The sequence below is a fragment of the Felis catus genome, chromosome B3 (genome assembly GCF_018350175.1).
Source record: "Felis catus isolate Fca126 chromosome B3, F.catus_Fca126_mat1.0, whole genome shotgun sequence".
Lineage (NCBI taxonomy): Eukaryota > Metazoa > Chordata > Mammalia > Carnivora > Felidae > Felis > Felis catus.
In genome coordinates this window covers 83,924,177-83,943,259 of record NC_058373.1, presented here as the reverse complement: position 1 = coordinate 83,943,259, position 19,083 = coordinate 83,924,177, and the positions used below count along the sequence as shown (strand labels likewise).

Below are 19,083 nucleotides of genomic sequence, written 5' to 3'. Positions count from 1 at the left end.
TGCAGGAGCCTTTTAAGTTTATTTTTGAAAGAGAGAGAAAACATCAGCAGGGGAGGGGCAGAAAGAGAAGGGGAGATTGAATCCCAAGCAGGCTCCACACTCAGCATAGAGCCCCATGCAGGGCTCGATCCAACCATCAGATCAGGACCTGAGCTGAAATCAAGGGTCTGACACTTAACCGACTGAGCCACCTAGGTGCCCCAGAAGCTTTTTATTTAAGGAAGTCCCAATAGTTCATGTTTGCTTTTGTTTTCCTTAACTTTGGCAATGTGTCTAGTAAGAAGTTGCTCTGGCCAAGGTCAGAGAAGTTGCTACCTGTGTTTTATTCTAGGAATTTGATGGTTTCCTATCGCACATTTAGGTCTTTCATCCATTTTGAATTTATTTTTGTGTATGGTGTAATAAAGTGGTCCAGGTTCATTCTTCTGCATGTTGCTGTCCACTTTTCCCAACACCATTTGTTGAAGAAACTGTCTTTTTTTCATTGGATTTCTTTCCTGCTTTGTTGAAGATTAGTTGACCATATAGTTGTGGGTCCATTTCTGGGTTTTCTATTCTGTTCCACTGATCTATGTATCTGTTTCTGTGCCAGTACCATACTGTCTCAATGACTACAGTTTTGTAATATAGTTTGAAATCTGGAATCGTGATGCCTCCAGTTTTGTTTTTCTTTTTTGGATTGCTTTGGCTATTCAGGGTCTTTTGTGGTCCCATACAGATTTTAGGATTGTTTGTTCTAGCTCTGAGAAAAATGCTGGTGGTATTTTGATAGGGATTGCATTAAATGTGGGGATTGCTTTGGGTAGTATTGACATTTTAACGTTTGTTCTTCCAATCCATGAGCATGGAATGCTCTTCCATTTGTTAGTGTCCTCTTCAATTTCTGTCATAAGTGTTTTATAGTTTTCAGAGTACAGATCTTTTACCTCTTTAGTTAGGTTTATTTTCCTAGGTATGTTTTTGGTGCAGTTCCAAATGGAATCAATTCCTTGATTTCTTTTTCTGCTGCTTCGTTATCAATGTATAAAAATGCAACAGATTTCTGCATGTTGATTTTATGTCTTGTGACTTTGCTGAATTCATGTATTAGTTCTAGCAATTTTTTGGTGGAGTCTTTCGGATTTTCTACATAGAGTATCATGTGAAAGTTTGACTTCCTCCTTGCTGATTTGGGTGCCTTTTCTTTTTGTTGTCTGACTGCGGAGATTAAGACTTCCAATAATGTGTTAAATAGTAATGATGAGAATGGGTATCCTTGTCTTGTTCCTGACTGTAAAGGAAAGGCTTTCAGCTTTTCCCCATTGAGGAGGATATTAACTATGGGTCTTTCATATATGGTTATGATGTTGAGATATATTCCATCTATCCCTACATTGTTGAGGGTTTTTATTAAGAATGGATGCTGTATTTTGTCAAATGGATTATTGATTGTTTAGATCAGATTTATAAATAGCTTTGGAAAAAAATTAAGGTTTCATAAATTTTCTCCCTTCAATATAGATTTCTTTTTCTTCCTCCCACTAATATATGCTTAATAGAGATAATGATGTCATGCATTATAATAACCCTTTTAATACCAGCACATGGTATTTTGGAGAAACTCTAAAAAGACAGGAGAGTGGTTTGCAAATATTTTTTAATCATTAATTAATAGCAAGTATATTAACAGGTTATAGAAGATTATAGGCCCCAGGGCACCTGGGTGGCTCAGTCAGTTAAGTAAGATCAGGTCATGATCTCACAGTTTATGAGTTTGAGCCCAGGATTGGGTTCTCTATCAGTGCAGAGCCTGCTTCAGATCCTCTGTCCCCATCTCTGCCCCTCCTCCGCTTGTGCTCCCTCCCTCTCTCAAAAATAAACAAACATTAAAAAAAAAGAAGGGACACCTGAGTGACTCAGTCGGTTGGGTGTGTGACTTCAGCTCAGGTCATGATCTCACGGTCCGTGAGTTTGAGCCCCGTGTCGGGCTCTGCGCTGACAGCTTCTCTCTCTGCTCCTTCCCCACTCACACACTATCTTTCTCTGTCTCTTAAAAATAAATAAATGTTAAAAATTAAAAAAAAGAAGAAGAAGAAGAAGAAAAGGTATGCCTGGGTGGCTCAGTTGGTTAAGCATTTGACTCAGTTTCAGCTCAGGTCGTGATCTCATGGTTGGTGGGTTCTAGCCACGCATGAGGCTCTGTGCTGACAGTGTGGAGCCTGTTTGTGATTCTCTCTCCCTCTCTCTGTGCCCCTCCCCTGCTCTCTCATTCCGTCTCTCTCGAAATATAAACTAATACAAAAAAAGTTTTTTAAAAAGAAGGAGATTATAGGCCCAAAACTAAGAGGTTTTTCTCAATGTTGTTCTAATGCTGTTTCATGGATCTTTACATACTTCAGTGGGGCAGGAAAAGCAATCTGCATGTGCTGTTTTGTTTTCTAAGTTTCAGAGAGCCATGGGACTGATAAGTTGCTGAAGTAGAGCTAGGGTGTCTTAAAGTCTAAAGAGGCCATCAGGCAGCTGGGAGGCCTAGAAAAGCTTATTCTAGCATTGAGTTGTTTGAGAAATAGTTGCTGTTGTAAGGAGTGATTGCCTTTAATGTTCAGTGCCTTACTTAAGTAGTTGTATACCTTCTCTGTTTCTACTAGGTATAGTCTGAGTCTACTTAAGAGGAGAGTAAATATATAACCTCTTCAACACCCTAATGTCTGTTCAGTTCTTGCTGCCTTATCAGTGGACATAACCCAGGACCCTGCCTCATATCTGAGTTCTTAAGCCCTAGTATTAATAGACTCCAAACATAGACAGCTCTGTTTTTCCCTATTCATATTTTGATTGTTCTTTGATTCTGGTACATCTAGACACTTGATCTCTTCTGCATTTTGACCCTGTTAGCAGCCCTTTTGTCTTTACTTTGTTCTCATGTAGCCTAGATTGCCTGCTCCATCATTTATAACAAGGTTATATATGACTTCAAACAGCTCTCTCCCATTTTCCATAAAAGCTAATTTCAACTTGCAGCAGTTCCTCCTTGATGTAAAATGACCTTGTTCACTAGGAAATACAAGCCAATCAGAGATCAAATCCCACAACTCCACGTGTCTCCCACAACCCTCATCTGTCTTGGCAGCCACATGCATATATTAGCTTTTTTTTTTTTTTTCTTTTTTTTCTTCCTTTCCAATCTGGACAACTTTTAATTTCTTTTGCTTGCCTAACTTCCCTGGCTAGAATCTCCAGTACATTGTAAAATAGAAATGACAAGAGCAGACATCCTTGTTTTGTCTATGATCTTGGGAGGAAAGCATTCACTATTTCAGTATTAAGTATGATGTTAACTGTGGGGTTTTCATTGATGCTCTTGATCAAGTTGAAGAAGTTCCCTTCTATTCCTAGTTTGTTGAGTGTTTTTATTATGAAAAAGTATAGCTATTGAGATGATAATGTGGTTTTGTCCTTTATTCTACTAATATAGTATATTACATTGTGCCTTTCCACTTTGACAAAGGTATCTTTCTAGCTATCCTGGATCCCATGTACTTCTGGATCTTTGGGATCTGTTCTGAGTTTCCTTCTTAACTCTGTGGCTCCTTCTTAGTGTCCTTTGTGAGCTTTTTCCTCCATATATCCATTCATTTAAATAGGATCCTTCCAAGGTTCCTCACTGATTTCTCCAGAAATTTAGAAGTTCCTTTAGACTTCTAACTCTAAATTCTTCTGAAGTGATCTCATTGACTCCTATGGCTGCAGGTACTTTTATATCTATTAACTTATAAATCTGTATCACTTGTTTGAGCTCTTCTTTAAATGCAGGTCTTCTTTTATGTTCTCTGTCTCAAAGAAGATACCAGCACCTTCCAATTTCTTAAGACCTAAAAATTACTCATGACTTTACTCCCTATTCCTTTTTTTTTTTTTTAAGTAGGCTCCATGCTGAGGCCTGAACTCAGACCCCGAGATCAAGACCTGAGCTGAGATCAAGAGTTGGACAGTTAACTCACTGAGCCACTCAGGCATCCCCCTGCTCCCTATTTCTATTAGGAAACACCAAATCCTGTCTGTTCTACTCTCTTACTATATTAGGAATGTGTCTACTTCCTTCTATCACCAGACCTAAAGATTAGTTCTGACCTTTATAACCCTTGATTGGGTTATTGAAACAGCCTCTGACTGGTCTTTCAACCTCCAGTCTTACCTTTCTCATTTTCTAAATCTGTATTAAGTTCCCTTGGTGTTCTCGAAGTGCCGTATGGATTCCTCTAACATTGTACTGCTCACCCTATGTTTAATCATATGTTTCTCTAGATTCTCCTCTGCACCATAAATTACTCTTATAGAGTATGGACCACCTCTTAATCATCCTTATTTTCTGAACACCTAGCACAGTGCGTGATTGTAATATACATTTGTCAATAGTTTTTTAAATAAGTGAATTAGTTAATATAAGAACACAGTTTTGAAAAACACCCAGAGTGCATTCAGAGGCCTAAAGATACAGCAGTTTAGAAAGGTTTCATGAAGAGAATGTGTTTTAATTTCGATGTTTAATGAAGTCTGAATAGAATTTTTGGTGGGAAGAGAGATATTATTTCAGGTACAGGGGAACCTAAGCATTTAGAGCTTCTTTTGAGAACTATTTGGAACATAAGGTTCTGTGGGGGTTTGGTGGTGAGTACAAAGGTAAATTGAACCAGATTGTTGAAAGTCTTGAATACCATGCCTAGGGGATTGGCTTTTATTCTCTGAACATTGTGAAACTCTATAAAGTTATTGAGTAGGGAGGAGATGCTCAAAATTTAATTTTGGAAGTCCTCATCAGAATGGATTGGATTGAAGAAATGAGAGATGTTAACTAGTAGTCTAATGTGGTAGTTAAGCAAGAAATAATGAGGATTTTTACTAGGACAGTGAGAAAGGAAAGGGACAAGTTTCAGACATTTGATGGTAGAATTTGAGCTTTGAGAGACAAAAAGAAGTTGTAGATTATTTCAAGATTTTTAATGGGGTTTTAGGGGGTTTTAGGGAACATGTGGGAATCTGAGAGATTGGTTGGATGGAGGGACCATGAAGGAGGGACCATGAATAGGGAGAACCAAGAAAAGGAAAGTTTTGGAGATTAGATTATAATGAATACTGCTTTAGTCTAATGTGAGGTTAGCAGAATTTCCATTTATAAGGATATGATCTAGGCAAATGGAAATAGAATCTAAGATTCAGGAAAGAGCTTAGTGGTAGTGATCATGATTTGTGAATCATTTATATAATGGTGAGCATTGAAACCATGGTAGTAGATAAGGAAATTAGATGGGCTATTCCTTTATGGGACACCCTGGTGCAGCAAGTGGTAAATAATAATGAAAGAGGCATTACTTTCCATATGTAATCTAAAAAAGAAAAAAATTGCCAACTTATGTTTACCTTTCTTTCAGCTGAGTGTGAGAGGAAAAAATAAAAAAGAGAAACTTGAAGATTTCTTTAAAAACATGGTTAAATCAGCAGATGGAGTAATTGTTTCAGGAGTAAAGGTAAGATTTTATTTGATTAACAGAGGTATTGGTTTAAGAATCCACTTATTTTAAGAAGATAGAGATTTCAGATGTGCAGGTGACCATTGGAGTAAAAGAGAAGTTTGAATAGTAGAATGCTTAGGCCTGAGAAACTGGGCCCCCTGCCCTGGAATCCACTCTTTAGAGCCCTTCCTTCTCCCAACGGGCGAGAGTTCTGCAGTCCAAGGGGATTTGCCCACCTGGAGCACATACCCCTTCCTTCCAAACTAGACCATGCTTGAAGTATCTGGAACCCGGTATTTCTTTGCCCAAATCTGAAGCCAAGTCTTCCTCTTCTGTGGGTAATCAAGGGTGACCATGGGTCAGCTGGGGAAAGGGAAGGCACAGGGAAGGTCAATGTGCAGAATGGAGTGTCCTGTTACATACATCTGAGGTTTCTTTAGGTGCCTTACAGAGCTGCAGGGTGGGGCACGAAGCGGGGCTCCATTTGTACATTTGCCCTTGGTCTTACAAATGTTAGGGGAAGACTTGGGTTCAGATCTGGAGTTAGAAGAGCTTCTTTGAGGTTTTAGTCTTGTCTTGGGGTGCCTGGCTCAGGTAGAGCATGAGGCTCTTGATCTCGGGGTCATGAATTCAAGCTCCACATTGGGCATACAGCTTACTTAAATAAATAAATAAAAATAAAATTTAGGGGCACCTGGGTGGCTCAGTTGATTAAACATCCAACTTCCGCTCAGGTCACGATCTCACGGTTTGTGAGTTCAAGCCTGACATCGGGCTCTGTGCTGACAGCTTGGAGCCTGGAGCCTGCTTCAGATTCTGTATCTCCCTCTGTCTCTGCCCTTTCCCCGTTAGTGCTCTCTTTCTCTCAAAAATAAAATAAAATACATTTAAAAAAATAAATAAAGATTAAAAAAATTTTAAATATATAAATAAATAACACCTAAGTATTACATTATGAAACAAACACTAAGAAAGAGATAAATGATGCAGCTTTGTCATCATTACCTGTTTTTATAGATACATCTACAGTAAAACTTAGGTGGAAAGTACTATTCATTTGATTTATACTTTGGTTTTCAGAGATGGGTCACTTGGTATGTTGACATTGCATATGCCGTGGCTACTTTCTAATAAGAACCCTGCTTCCTTCCATTTAATGCTCTGTATTGAGTATGATTAGTAGTAACTAATTTTTTTGAACATTTACAGTGTGATATTTGGTAGCACATACTTTATTTAATCTTCAGTGCTACAAGTTGGATGGTTTATCCCATTTTAACAGTCAAGGAAAGTGGTACATATGTATTACAAATTTTAAAGGACATTTTGTCAGCACTGATTCTTCCTTGTGTTCTGTTGATGTGGGTCTTATATCATTTCAACTGCTGCTTTTTCAAAAACTGATTGCTATTTTAGAAAGGAGGAAAGTATTTTTATTTTTTATTTTTTAATTTTTTTAAGTTTATTTATTTATTTTGAGAGAGAGAGAATGAGCAAAGGAGGGACAGAGGGAGGTGGGGACCGAGGATCCAAAGCAGGCTCCGAGCTGACAGAAGAGAGCCTGATGTGGGGTTCTGAAGTTACTGATGAAATCAGTAGAACATCTGATTATTAGAGGATAGCTGTGCTGTTTTACTGGTTTTTTGTATTATAATGGTAAAGTGATTTATGTATTACACTAAAGCAAATAAGTGAAAAAATTACATTTTCTTTTGATCCCATAGGACGTAGATGATTTCTTTGAGCATGAACGAACATTTCTTTTAGAATATCATAACCGAGTTAAGGATGCATCTGCTAAATCTGATAGGATGACAAGATCCCACAAAAGTAAGGTTTTTTTCTCTGTGGCTAAAGCTTACCTTTTTTTAATGGAATAATTATAAAGTTGTTATTTTATTTACAGTTTGTAAAAGTCTTGATATAGAACAATGGTTCTCAAACTTTGGTCTGTGAAGCCTTGACCCTAGGGCTCTTTTTATTTTTAGCAAGTCTGTGAGGTAAAAACTATCTTCATAATAATCCATGATGCTTTTTGTATTTTTCACCATGTTGATATTTACACTGATAATGCAAAAGCCATGGTGGATAAAATTACTGATGCCTTAGCAGACACCAGGGCAGTAGCACCAAATTATGCTAATAGTCACTGTATTCTTTCTACAGTGCATTTGCAGTTAGAACAGATTTTTCAATTAAGGATGTCCTTGATGAAGCAGTAAAAATTATTAATTAATAAATCGCTTCCCTTGGGTTCACATTTTTTAATATCTGGATGATGGGAGGTATGTGTAAAGCACTTTGATTACATATGATGGTTCTCTCTAGAAAAGCATTTTAGTGATTGAGTTGCAACTAAACTAGTTGCTTTTTTCATAAAACCCCATTTTTACTTGAGAGAATAGTGGACAAATGATGATTATTCATAGTTGAGTATTTGGTAGACATTTTCTTAAAAATTAAGTGACCCTGTCACTTTAAGGAAAACAACTGACAGTATTTGTTGACAATGATAAAAGTCAAGCTTTCCAGCAATAAGTAGAATTTTGGAAAACTTGTATCCATCCCCATGAGCTTGGTTCCCAATAATTAAAGACTGGTCTGAGGGAGGAGATTGATGGGAATATGTGAATTTTTGATACTGTTTATGTATACTGAAGTGCATCAACATTTGGAAGGTCTGCATCATTCATTGAACCGATATTTTCTAAATGATCAAATACATGATGTTACAAAATCACATATGTAAAAGATTCATTCAAAGTTCAAGATAGGCTAATGGGGTTTTTTAACATCTTTATTGAGGTAAAAATTGATATCAGTAAGCTGTAGTATTCAGAGTATACAATTTGATAAGTTTTGACATATGTGTAAAATCATCACTACAGCCAAGATAATTAATATATCTATCACCTCCACAAGTTTCCTTATAGCCCTCTGTAATCCCTCCTTCTCACCCTGTCCCCAGGAAACCACCGATCTGCTTTTTGTCTCTGTAGATTAGTTTGCATTTTCTAGAATTTTATATAAATGGAATCATACTATATGTACTCTTTATTATTTGGCTTTGAAATTCAACAAAATTATTTTGAGATTCATTCATGTTGTGTGTATCGAGAGGTTATTCCTTTTTATTGCTGAGTATTATTCTATTGTATGGATATATCACAGTTGTTCATCCATTCAGCTATTGGTGGACATTTGGCTTGTTGTTAGCTTTTGGCTGTTATAAATAAAGCTGATGTGAACCATCTATATGTAAGTCTTTGTATGGACATGTGGTTCCGTTGCTCTTGGGTAATACCTGAAAGAGTGACCAGGTCATGCGGTAAATGTATAATTAACTTTTTAAAAACTTTGGAAAAAACTGCCACTTTTTTCCCAAAATGATTGTACCATTTTATATTCCTACCAGCTGTACATGAGCGTTCCAGTTGCTCCACATCTTTTCCAACAGGGATACTCATTCTTTTTCATTTCAGCCATTCTCATAAGTCAGTAATGTCTCTGTGTAGTTTTAATTTTTAATTTGCATTTCCCTAATGACTAATGATGTTGAACATCCCTTCTTACATAAATCTTCTAGCTTTTTTCTTCTTTACCAAAGTTGTTTTTGGCCCCTCTAGGTTCTTTACATTTTCATATGGATTTTATTTTTTTATTTAAATTTTACTTAGTTAATATACAGTGCAACATTGGTTTCAGGAGTAGAATTTAGTGATTCATTACTTACAATACTCCGTGTTTGTCACAAGTGCCCTCCTTAATTTCCATCACCCATCTAGCCCATGTCTTACCCACCTCCCTCTGTCTACTCTCTACCGTTTGTTCTCTATTGTTAAGAATCTCTTGTGGTTTGTTTCCCTCTCTTCTCTTCCCCTTCCTTTCCCATATGTTCATCTGTTTTGTTTCTTAAATTCCACGTATGAGTGAAATCGTGTGGGATTTGTCTTCTTCTGATTGACATATTTCAATTCATATCGATTTTAGAATTAGCTTGTCACTTTGTACACAAATGCTGTCTGGGATTTTGGGGTTGTGTAGAATCTGTAGGTCAGTTTGGGGAAGATTGACATCTTAACCATATTGACTCTTCTGATACGTAAATATAGTATCTCTCTCCATTTTAGTTTGGTCTTCCTTATAATTCTCTCAGCAATGTTTTTTAACTTATATTGTACAGGTCTTATACACCGTTTTTTTTTTTTAATTTAATTTTTTATTTTTTTAAATTTACATCCAAGTTAGTTAGCATGTAGTACAACAACGATTTCAGGAGTAGATTCCTTAATGCCCCTTACCCATTTAGCCCATCCCCCCTCCCTTCAGTTACCTTCTGTTTGTTCTCCATATTTAAGAGTCTCATGTTTTGTCCCCCTCCCTGTTTTTATTGTATTTTTGCTTCCCTTCCCTTGTGTTCATCGGTTCTGTCTTAAAGTCCTCATATGAGTAAAGTCATATGATATTTGTCTTTCTCTGACTAATTTCGCTTTAATACCATCTAGTTCCATCCACATAGTTGCAAATGGCAAGATTTCATTCTTTTTGATTGTCAAGTAATACTCCATTGTGTATATATACCACATCTTCTTCATTCATCCATTGATGGACATTTGGGCTCTTTCTATACTTTGGCTATTGTTGATAGTGCTGCTATAAACATTGGGGTGCATGTGCCTCTTTGAAGCAGCATACCTGTATCCCTTGGATAAATACTTAGTAGTGCAATTGCTGGGTCATAGGATAGTTCTATTTTTAATTTTTTGAGGAACCTCCATGCTGTTTTCCAGAGTGGCTGCACCAGTTTGCATTCCCACCAGCAGTGCAAAAGAGATCCTCTTTCTCCGCGTCCTGGCCAACATCTGTTGTTGCCTGAGTTGTTCATCTTAGCCATTCTTGACTGGTGTGAGGTGGTATCTCATTGTGGTTTTAATTTGTATTTCCCTGATGATGAGTGATGTTGAACATTTTTTCATGTGTCGGTTGGCTATCTGGATGTCTTCTTTGGAGAAGTGTCTATTCATGTCTTTTACCCATTTCTTCACTGGATTATTTGTTTTCTGGGTGTTGAGTTTGATAAGTTCTTTGTAGATTTTGGATACTAACCCTTTATCTGATATGTCGTTTGCAAATATCTTCTCCCATTCTGTCGGTTGCCTTTTAGTTTTGCTGATTGTTTCCTTTGCTGTGCAGAAGCTTTTTATTTTGTTGAGGTCCCAATAGTTCATTTTTGCTTTTGTTTCCCTTGCCCCTGGAGATGCGTTGAGTAAGAGGTTGCTGCAAAAGTGGTCCAGGTTCATTTTTCTGCATGTTACTGTCCAGTTTTCCCAGCATCACTTGCTGAAGAGACTGTCTTTATTCCATCAGATATACTTTCCTGCTTTGTCAAAGATTAGTTGGCCATATGTTTGTGGGTCCATTCTGGGTTCTCTGTTCTGTTCCGTTGATCTGAGTGTCTGTTTTTGTGCCAATACCATACTATCTTGATGATTACAGCTTTGTAATACAGCTTGAAGTCCGAGGATCTTATACACCTTTAGTTGAATTGATCCCTAATTATTTTTTGATGCTATCATAAATGATGTGTTTTTTACATTTCAGTTTCTAGTTCTTTGCTAATATATAGAAATACAGTGTGTTTTCTGTATTGATTTGTATCTTGCAATATTACTAAATAAACTCACTTATTAGTTCCAGTAACTATTTTGTAGATTCCTTATGATTTTCTACATAGATGATCATCTGCCAATAAAAACAATTACACTTGTTTCCAATTTAGATTCCATTTATTTCTTCTCTTTGCCCCGTTGTACTGAAGCTATACCTATAGCTCCAGTGCAGTGTGGATGGAAGTGGTGAGAATAGGCATCTTTGCCTTGTTCCTTAGTTTATGGGGAAGGCATTCATTCTTAAACCATTAATTATGGTGTTTGGTGTAGGTTTTTCCTAGATACTTTTTATCAGGGTGAAAAAATTGTCTTATAAATTTATCTGAGAGGTGTGTTTTTTTAAATCAGGAATGAGCGTTGGATTCTTTTCATATGCTCTTTTTGCAGCTACAGTGTTCAGATAATCCCGTTTTTTCCTTTTAGTCTATTATGTATTGATTGATTTTCAAATGTTAAACCAACTTTATGATCTTGGGATTAATATCACTTATTTATACCAATGGAGTTTAATGTAATAGAGCTTAGAAAGTTTATTGATATGATTTTAGATTCCCCACTGCAACTATTTTTTTAATATGAAATTTATTGTCAAATTGGTTTCCATACAACACCCAGTGCTCATCCCAACAGGTGCCCTCCTCAATGCCCATCACCCTCTTTCCCCTCCCTCCCACCCCCCCATCAACCCCCAGTTTATTCTCAGTTTTTAAGAGTCTCTCATGGTTTGCCTCCTTCCCTCTCTGTAACTTTTTTTTTCCTCTTCCCCTCCCCCATGGTCTTCTGTTAGGTTTCTCAGGATCCACATAAGAGTGAAAACGTATGGTATCATCTTTCTCTGTATGACTTATTTCACTTAGCATATCACTCTCCAGTTCCATCCATGTCATTACAACTAACTCTTAAAGAAACTACTATTTGTTGAGTTTTGGGGTGGTATCAAAGAAGAATATCCACGGGGCGCCTGGATGGCTCAGTCGGTTGAGTGTCCGACTTCAGCTCAGGTCATGATCTCGCAGTTGACGAGTTCGAGCCCCGCGTCGGGCTCTCTGCTGACAGCTCAGAGCCTGGAGCCTGCTTTGGATTCTGTGTCTCCCTCTCTCTCTGTACCTCCGCTGCTATACTCTGTCTGTCTGTCTCTCTCTCAAAAAAAATATAACCGGGGCGCCTGGGTGGCACAGTCGGTTAAGCGTCCGACTTCAGCCAGGTCACGATCTCGCGGTCGGTGAGTTCAAGCCCCGCGTCGGGCTCTGGGCTGATGGCTCAGAGCCTGGAGCCTGTTTCCGATTCTGTGTCTCCCTCTCTCTCTGCCCCTCCCCGGTTCATGCTCTGTCTCTCTCTGTCCCAAAAATAAATAAACGTTGAAAAAAAAAATTAAAAAAAAAAATAAATATAACCATTAAAAAATATTTTTTTAAAAAAGAATATCCACAATTGTCTGAAAATAAAGCTACATATCTGTTTGAGACTGCATTTTCTCCACATATTTGAACAAAAGCAGTGTATTATAATATTACGATTGAATGCAGAAGCAGGTAAGAGAATGCAGCTGTCTTCTATTAAGATAAAGACACAAAAAATTTGCAAAAATGTAATAGTGTCACTCTGCTCACTAATTTAAAAATACATATAGTTGTTTTTCATTTGAAATATTACTTATGTTAACTATGATTTTAACACTTTTAATCATTTTGCTTTACTTAAAAAACATACAGTACATATTGATAGACATAACCCCCATAAACACAATTATTTAGGATCCTCAATAATTTCTAAGAGTGTAAAGGAGTCCTTAGACCAAAAAATTTGAGAACCTCTGTTATAGAGACAGTTCAGCTGGTACCTAGAAATAAGAACCTCTGTTTTGGAGTACTGTTACATGCTGTAACAGAAAGGAAATAAAGTCTCTGGCTTGATACCTTCTATTCTTGTGTCATTCTTTGGAGAAGGCTAAGAGTTATTTTTATATTTTATTCTATTTTTGTAACTTATAGATTTCTTCTAAGGAAGTAGTTATTTATATTTGCTTGTTCAGTACTTAAGAACTATAAAGTGTGGGAAGCTTGAATTCCTTCCTAGATTTATTACCAGTTTGCTCTAGAGCATTGGGCAAGTCACATAATTAATTGGTATTATACTGGTTCCCTTGTTTATAAAATGACATTAAGATGAGTTATCTCACACGTTTTACTCCTCTGTTAAGAGAAACTTTGTCCTAGTCTGTCCTCTCCCTGTCCCTCCATCAAGACCTGCACTTACTCCCTCTACACACCCAGAGTCACATAGTGCACCCTGTGGGGCTCCAGCAGTACCCTGTTTGCTTTCCTGGGGACCCCCATACTCCACCAACTGGACCAGGCTGGAGCCCCCAGGCCTCGCCTGTACCCCCTCAAGAAAGAAAAACTTTGTAAATATGAAATGGTATATATACTAGTGTTAGTTGTAATAATTAGGAGTATCCTTAAGTTTATTTTTGATTATTTAAAATGGAATCCTATTAGGGGTGCCTGGCTGGTTTAGTCAGTAGAATATGCGACTCTTGATCTCAGGGTTTGTAGGTTTGAGCCCCACATTGAATGAAGAGATTACTTAAAAATAAAATCCTTTAAAAAATTAAAATAAAATAGAATCCTACTGTACTTTAAAAATTGTTTTAAAGTTATTTAGCTCAGGGGCACCTTGCTGGCTGTCAGTAGAGCATACGACTCTTTTTTTGTTGTTTTTTTAAGAGAGAGAGAGAACACCAGAGGGGGAGAGTGGCAGAAAGAGAGAGAGAGAATGAGAGAGAATGAATGAATTCTAAGCAGACTTCATGCTTGACCTGAGCCGAAATCAAGAGTGTAATACTCAGTTGACTGAGCCACCCAGGCACCCCTGAATCTATGACTCTTAATCTCAGGGTAATGAGTTCAAGCCCCATGTTGGGCGTGGACCTGCATAGGATAGGATAGGATAGGATAGGATAGGATAGGATAGGATAGGATAGGATAGGATAGGATAAATAAAATTAAGTAAAAAATAAAATAGTTTATAAACATTGGCCTGTTTGCCAACCATAATGTTAGGCATTGGTAATTTCAAGATGAAGAAAATATAGTCTTTGCCCTTCGGCAATTAATAATTTTGCAGAAATTTTGCAGAAATATGAAAAGCAGAAAATTACAGTGTATTGTAGTCAGTCCTTTAATAGAGGTATATATTTGTGCTATGGAAACATAAAGAACTATAAAGGTAGAGAGTCATCTGTTAAGATAACATAATTCTTATTTATTCTATTTGGCCAAATGGAACAGTATTTGTAGAAGAGATGATGGCGAATCTATTTTACAAAATTATAATTATTACATAATTACAAAATTATAAAGAAAAACTTTTTTCACAACGCATGAACTTAACTAGCCTGGACTATGAAAAACTAAGCTTTTCAGCCTCACTGTGATGTATATAAAATCAAGGCAGTTTGCTTATTTTCTGTGATCGTATAATGATGTAATAGCCAAAAAGGGTAGTGTTCTCAGAGCCAGATACTAGGAGACAGGAATTTCTTGCTCTTAAAAAATAATCTCAGGGGGCGCCTGGGTGGCTCAGTTGGTTAAGTGTCTGACTTAGGCTCAGAACATGATCTCATGGTTTGTGAGTTCGAGCCCCGCGTGTGGACTCTGTGCTGTCAGTTCAGAGCCTGGAGCCTGCTTCGGATTCTGTGTCTCCTTCTCTCTATGCCCCTCCCCCACTTGTGCTCTGTCTCTCTCTGTCTCTCAAAAATAAATAAATGTAAAAAAAAAGAAAGAAAGAAAAGAAATCTCAGGGGCACCTCGGTGGCTCAGTCGGTTAAGCCTCCGACTTTGGCTCAGGTCATGATCTCACGGTTCGAGACCCGTGTCAGGCTCTGTGCTAACAGCTCAGAGCCTGGAGCCTGCTTTGGATTCTGTGTCTCCCTCTCACTCTCTGCACCTCCCCTGCTCGTTCTCTCTCTCTCAAAATTAAATATTAAAAATAATAATAAATAATTTCAGGGTCATTTTAAGTATAAAATATTACTGTATGTGATATTGGACACAAATCATTTTTGATACCTGCCTTGATAAACCAACCTTTATGTGATTTTTTAACTTAAAATTTTAGGTTAATAGTGAAAAGTCTCACATATAGAAGTTCCTATTCAGAGTCCAAAATTTGTATTCTAAGTATCTTTATGAAGGATACCAGAATAGATCTGTTTCTGAATAACACTAAGTAAATAGTCACCAAATCTCAGCCTTATCTGTTGAATATAACTTTGTACAACATATAAAGTATAATGTAAGGATTACTGTTTTGTTAAAGAATAAACACACTAAAACCTTATAAACATACTACTGAGGATAAGTGGAAATTTCCATACAAAGTACACATCTTGGATTTCATTAATAATAGCAAACATTTATATAGTACTATATTCACTTTGTGCCATATATATAGTAACATTGATTAACTCACTTAATCCAAGCAATTTTATAAGACTGGTACCATTATTATCCCCATTTCCAGATGAAGAAAGCAAGGCATTCACAAGTTAAGTGATAAACTCAAGGTCATATAGCTGGTAAATTGGGTCCCAGGACCATGAGCTTAACCATTGCACTTTTTCTGAAACAAGTAATCTTTTTTCAACAAGTTGTCCTGGGGGTGAGTGCTAGGAATAGGAAGAGTATTGTGCTAAAGTTGAATACTTTGCTTCCTAGCACCTAAGGGTAATGGTGCTACCACCATTCGTGTAGCTTCCCAAGCTCCATAATTTTTCTTCCTACCTCAGGTCTCCTGTTTGTAATCCTACCTATTAGGATTTCCTAATTGTAAATCCTACCTATTAGGTTTCCTAAATATCTTCCAGCCTTGTTGTTCCTCTCTGCTGTCAGTATTTTCGCTACTTTGATCCTAACAATCAGTATTGGACCCAAAAATTTCCTAGTTGGTTGCTCTGCCTTCTGTGTCTCTCCACTTCTAGTCTTTATTCCAGGCAGTGGTTGATTTTACCACTACTGTTATTTTTAAATGTTTAATAACACCCATTCTTATAAGATCAAATCCAAACTTTATCATGGCATCCAAAAACCCATTTTCCCTCCAAGATACCTCTAATTTATTTTTCCATCTTCAACTCCTTCCACTCCCCTCTGTATCCTTGTAGTGCCTTCTTTCTAGAAGGCTGTCTGAATATACTGTGTTCTTTTATGTCTTACTAGCCTGTATCCATGCTCTGCCCTTCATCCAGAATGCTCTCCCCTCTTTTGTCTGGTAAAGATTTTTCTTATCCTGCAAGTTCTGACTCACTCGGTAGTGTCTATAAATCCTTCCCTAACTTACTCAGGTTTCCCCTGCTCCCAAAGTAGTTTTTACCTACTTCTGATAGAATATTATGATATAATATTCCATCAAATTATAGTTATTGTCATTTCCTTCACCAGACTTGGAATATCTCATACTGTATACACATTTGTTTAGCAGGTGAATGCTCAATAAGTATTTTTGAATCAATGAACAAATATATGAAATTCTAACAATCTTTTCCATAGGTGCTGCAGATGATTACAATAGGATTGGTTCTTCGCTATATGCTTTAGGAACTCAGGATTCTACAGATATATGCAAGTAAGGATTCTGATTTAAAACATTAAATAAAACACAGGGCGCCTGGGTGGCTCAGTTGGTTAGGCGTCTGACTTTGGCTCAGGTCATGATCTCATGGTTTGTGAGTTCGAGCCCTGCATTGGGCTCTGTGCTGACAGCTCAGAGTCTGGAGCCTGCTTTGGATTCTATGTCTCCCTCTCTCTCTGCTCCTCCCCTGCTCACACTCTGTCTCTCTCTCAAAAATAAACATTAAAAAAAAAAAAGTTTTGGGGCGCCTGGGTGGCGCAGTCGGTTAAGTGTCCAACTTCAGCCAGGTCACGATCTCGCGGTCCGGGAGTTCGAGCCCCGCGTCGGGCTCTGGGCTGATGGCTCGGAGCCTGGAGCCTGTTTCCGATTCTGTGTCTCCCTCTCTCTCTGCCCCTCCCCTGTTCATGCTCTGTCTCTCTCTGTCCCAAAAATAAATAAACGTTGAAAAAAAAAAAATTAAAAAAAAAAAAAAAGTTTTAAAACATTAAATAAAACAGAAATATTTTGCTAGCAGCCTGGGCATGTAGAATGCCTGACCCAGCAGGCATTTAGAATATCTTCATCAAAACACATCAGTAATAAGGAACTTTTTTATAAACTTGGATCAATGTTATTTTTTCCTCTACTCTTTCTCTCTTATTTCTTAAATCTGAAAAATAGAGGCGCCTAGGGAACTCAGTTTAAATGTCCGACTTCTGCTCAGGTCATGATCTCACGGTTCGTGGGTTCAAGCTCCACATCGGACTCTCTACTATCAGCACATAGCCTGCTTCGGATCCTCTGTCTCCCTCTCTCGCTGTCCCTCCCCAGTTCACATGCTCTCTCTCTCAAAAATAAACATTTAAAAAGAAAATCTGAAAAATAAAAATTGACTTTAATATATATTTTAACATTTACAAAGTGTTATTTGATGAAAATTGGCTGACGTGTGTGTATGTGTAAGGAAGAGACACAGAACTTATGTCAAAATGTTCTTAGGTTTTGATGAAGTTTATTATAAATAAACGTTCTGAAATTAGAATATACAGTGTATATATATGTATGTATGTATTTCTTTGGAGGCCAAATTGACTTTTAAAGTAAAATATGATGGTATTAGTTTATACTTTTTAGAGAGGCTAGTTTTAGTTTTTAAGTTTAGTGAATCTCAGGGTAGTCCTAGGGTGACCAGAGCGTAGCTGTTGTATGTGTTAGTATGGAAATACTCTCTGAATGTTTGCTTACACAGCTGTCCCTTACTTAATTTATGTTAGCTTTCCACATTAATCTAACCATGGTTAATTTTAGTTTTTCCTATAATATTGTTTAAACACAACTGTTTATTGAAAAATAATCCAAACTTTTTTTTTCAAACTTAAGTGGCAAAACTATTTTCCTAGTTTATGCCTTTTTCTAAACCACATCCTTGAATCTTTTTTCTAGTGTATCTTGTCTTAGTAGACCTGTAAGATCCAAAGATCCAAGTTTTTCAGCAAAGCAAGGTACTATACATATATATATATGGCTTACATTAATTAACATGCTACCTTTCCTAAGAATTCATAAGTCTTGGAGTGCCTGGGTGGCTCAGTCGGTTAAGGATCTGACTTCAGTTCATGATCTCATAATTCGTGGGTTCTAGCCCCACATCAGGCTCTGTGCTGACAGCCCAGAGCCTGGAGCCTGCTTTGGATTCTATGTCTCCCTCTCTGTCTGCCCCTCCCCTGCTCACACTCTGTCTCTCTCTGTCTCTCAAAAATGAATAAACATAATTTAAAAAAAAAGGATTTGTAAGTCTTTGATAAGAAGAAAAAGTCAACCTTGCCATGTGTAACTGGGCATAAACCTGTCAAGCAAGTTCTTTTTAGTAAAACAAAGTTCATAAAATAGTGTTTTAGCTTTCAATAGCACTTGCCTTCATCCAGTTATAACGTCACCAGTAATTACATATTTTACAGAATACTCTTTTAAAAAGCTGTGCATTGGGATATTTTTTAGTTGGTATCACCATTGAGAGATAGGCAATTTAGTTAAAAGTGAACATGAATTTTGAGATACAAATTGCTTACTCATTTCTGTTATTTTCTAAAACAAAGCAGCTCTATTTGAAGGTGTTTAAAACATAACTATCAAATAACTTCAAGAGCTGTTCCAGCCTTAGTGTTTTCCTTTTAAATCAGCCTTTTGTCTCTTTGGATCTGATTGTTCTGTACTTCTATAAGAATTTTGAAATCATGGGCTTTATTTAGTATTATGTGGCATATTAATGAATGTAAGGAAAAATTTTTTTTTGTTTAAATGTATGTATGGCTTAG

The 19,083-nt window shown here is 37.1% G+C and overlaps 1 protein-coding gene across 1 annotated transcript in view; it reads left to right on the top strand.

Moving 5' to 3' along the window:
* Window positions 1-19,083, top strand: part of SNX6 (sorting nexin 6) — a 61,165-nt gene that overhangs the window by 24,669 nt on the left and 17,413 nt on the right. Inside the window, exons 7-9 of the mRNA XM_023255655.2 lie at window positions 5,409-5,504; window positions 7,214-7,319; window positions 16,708-16,783. Coding sequence (XP_023111423.2) covers window positions 5,409-5,504; window positions 7,214-7,319; window positions 16,708-16,783 — 278 coding nt within the window. The remainder of the gene's footprint in view (window positions 1-5,408; window positions 5,505-7,213; window positions 7,320-16,707; window positions 16,784-19,083) is intronic.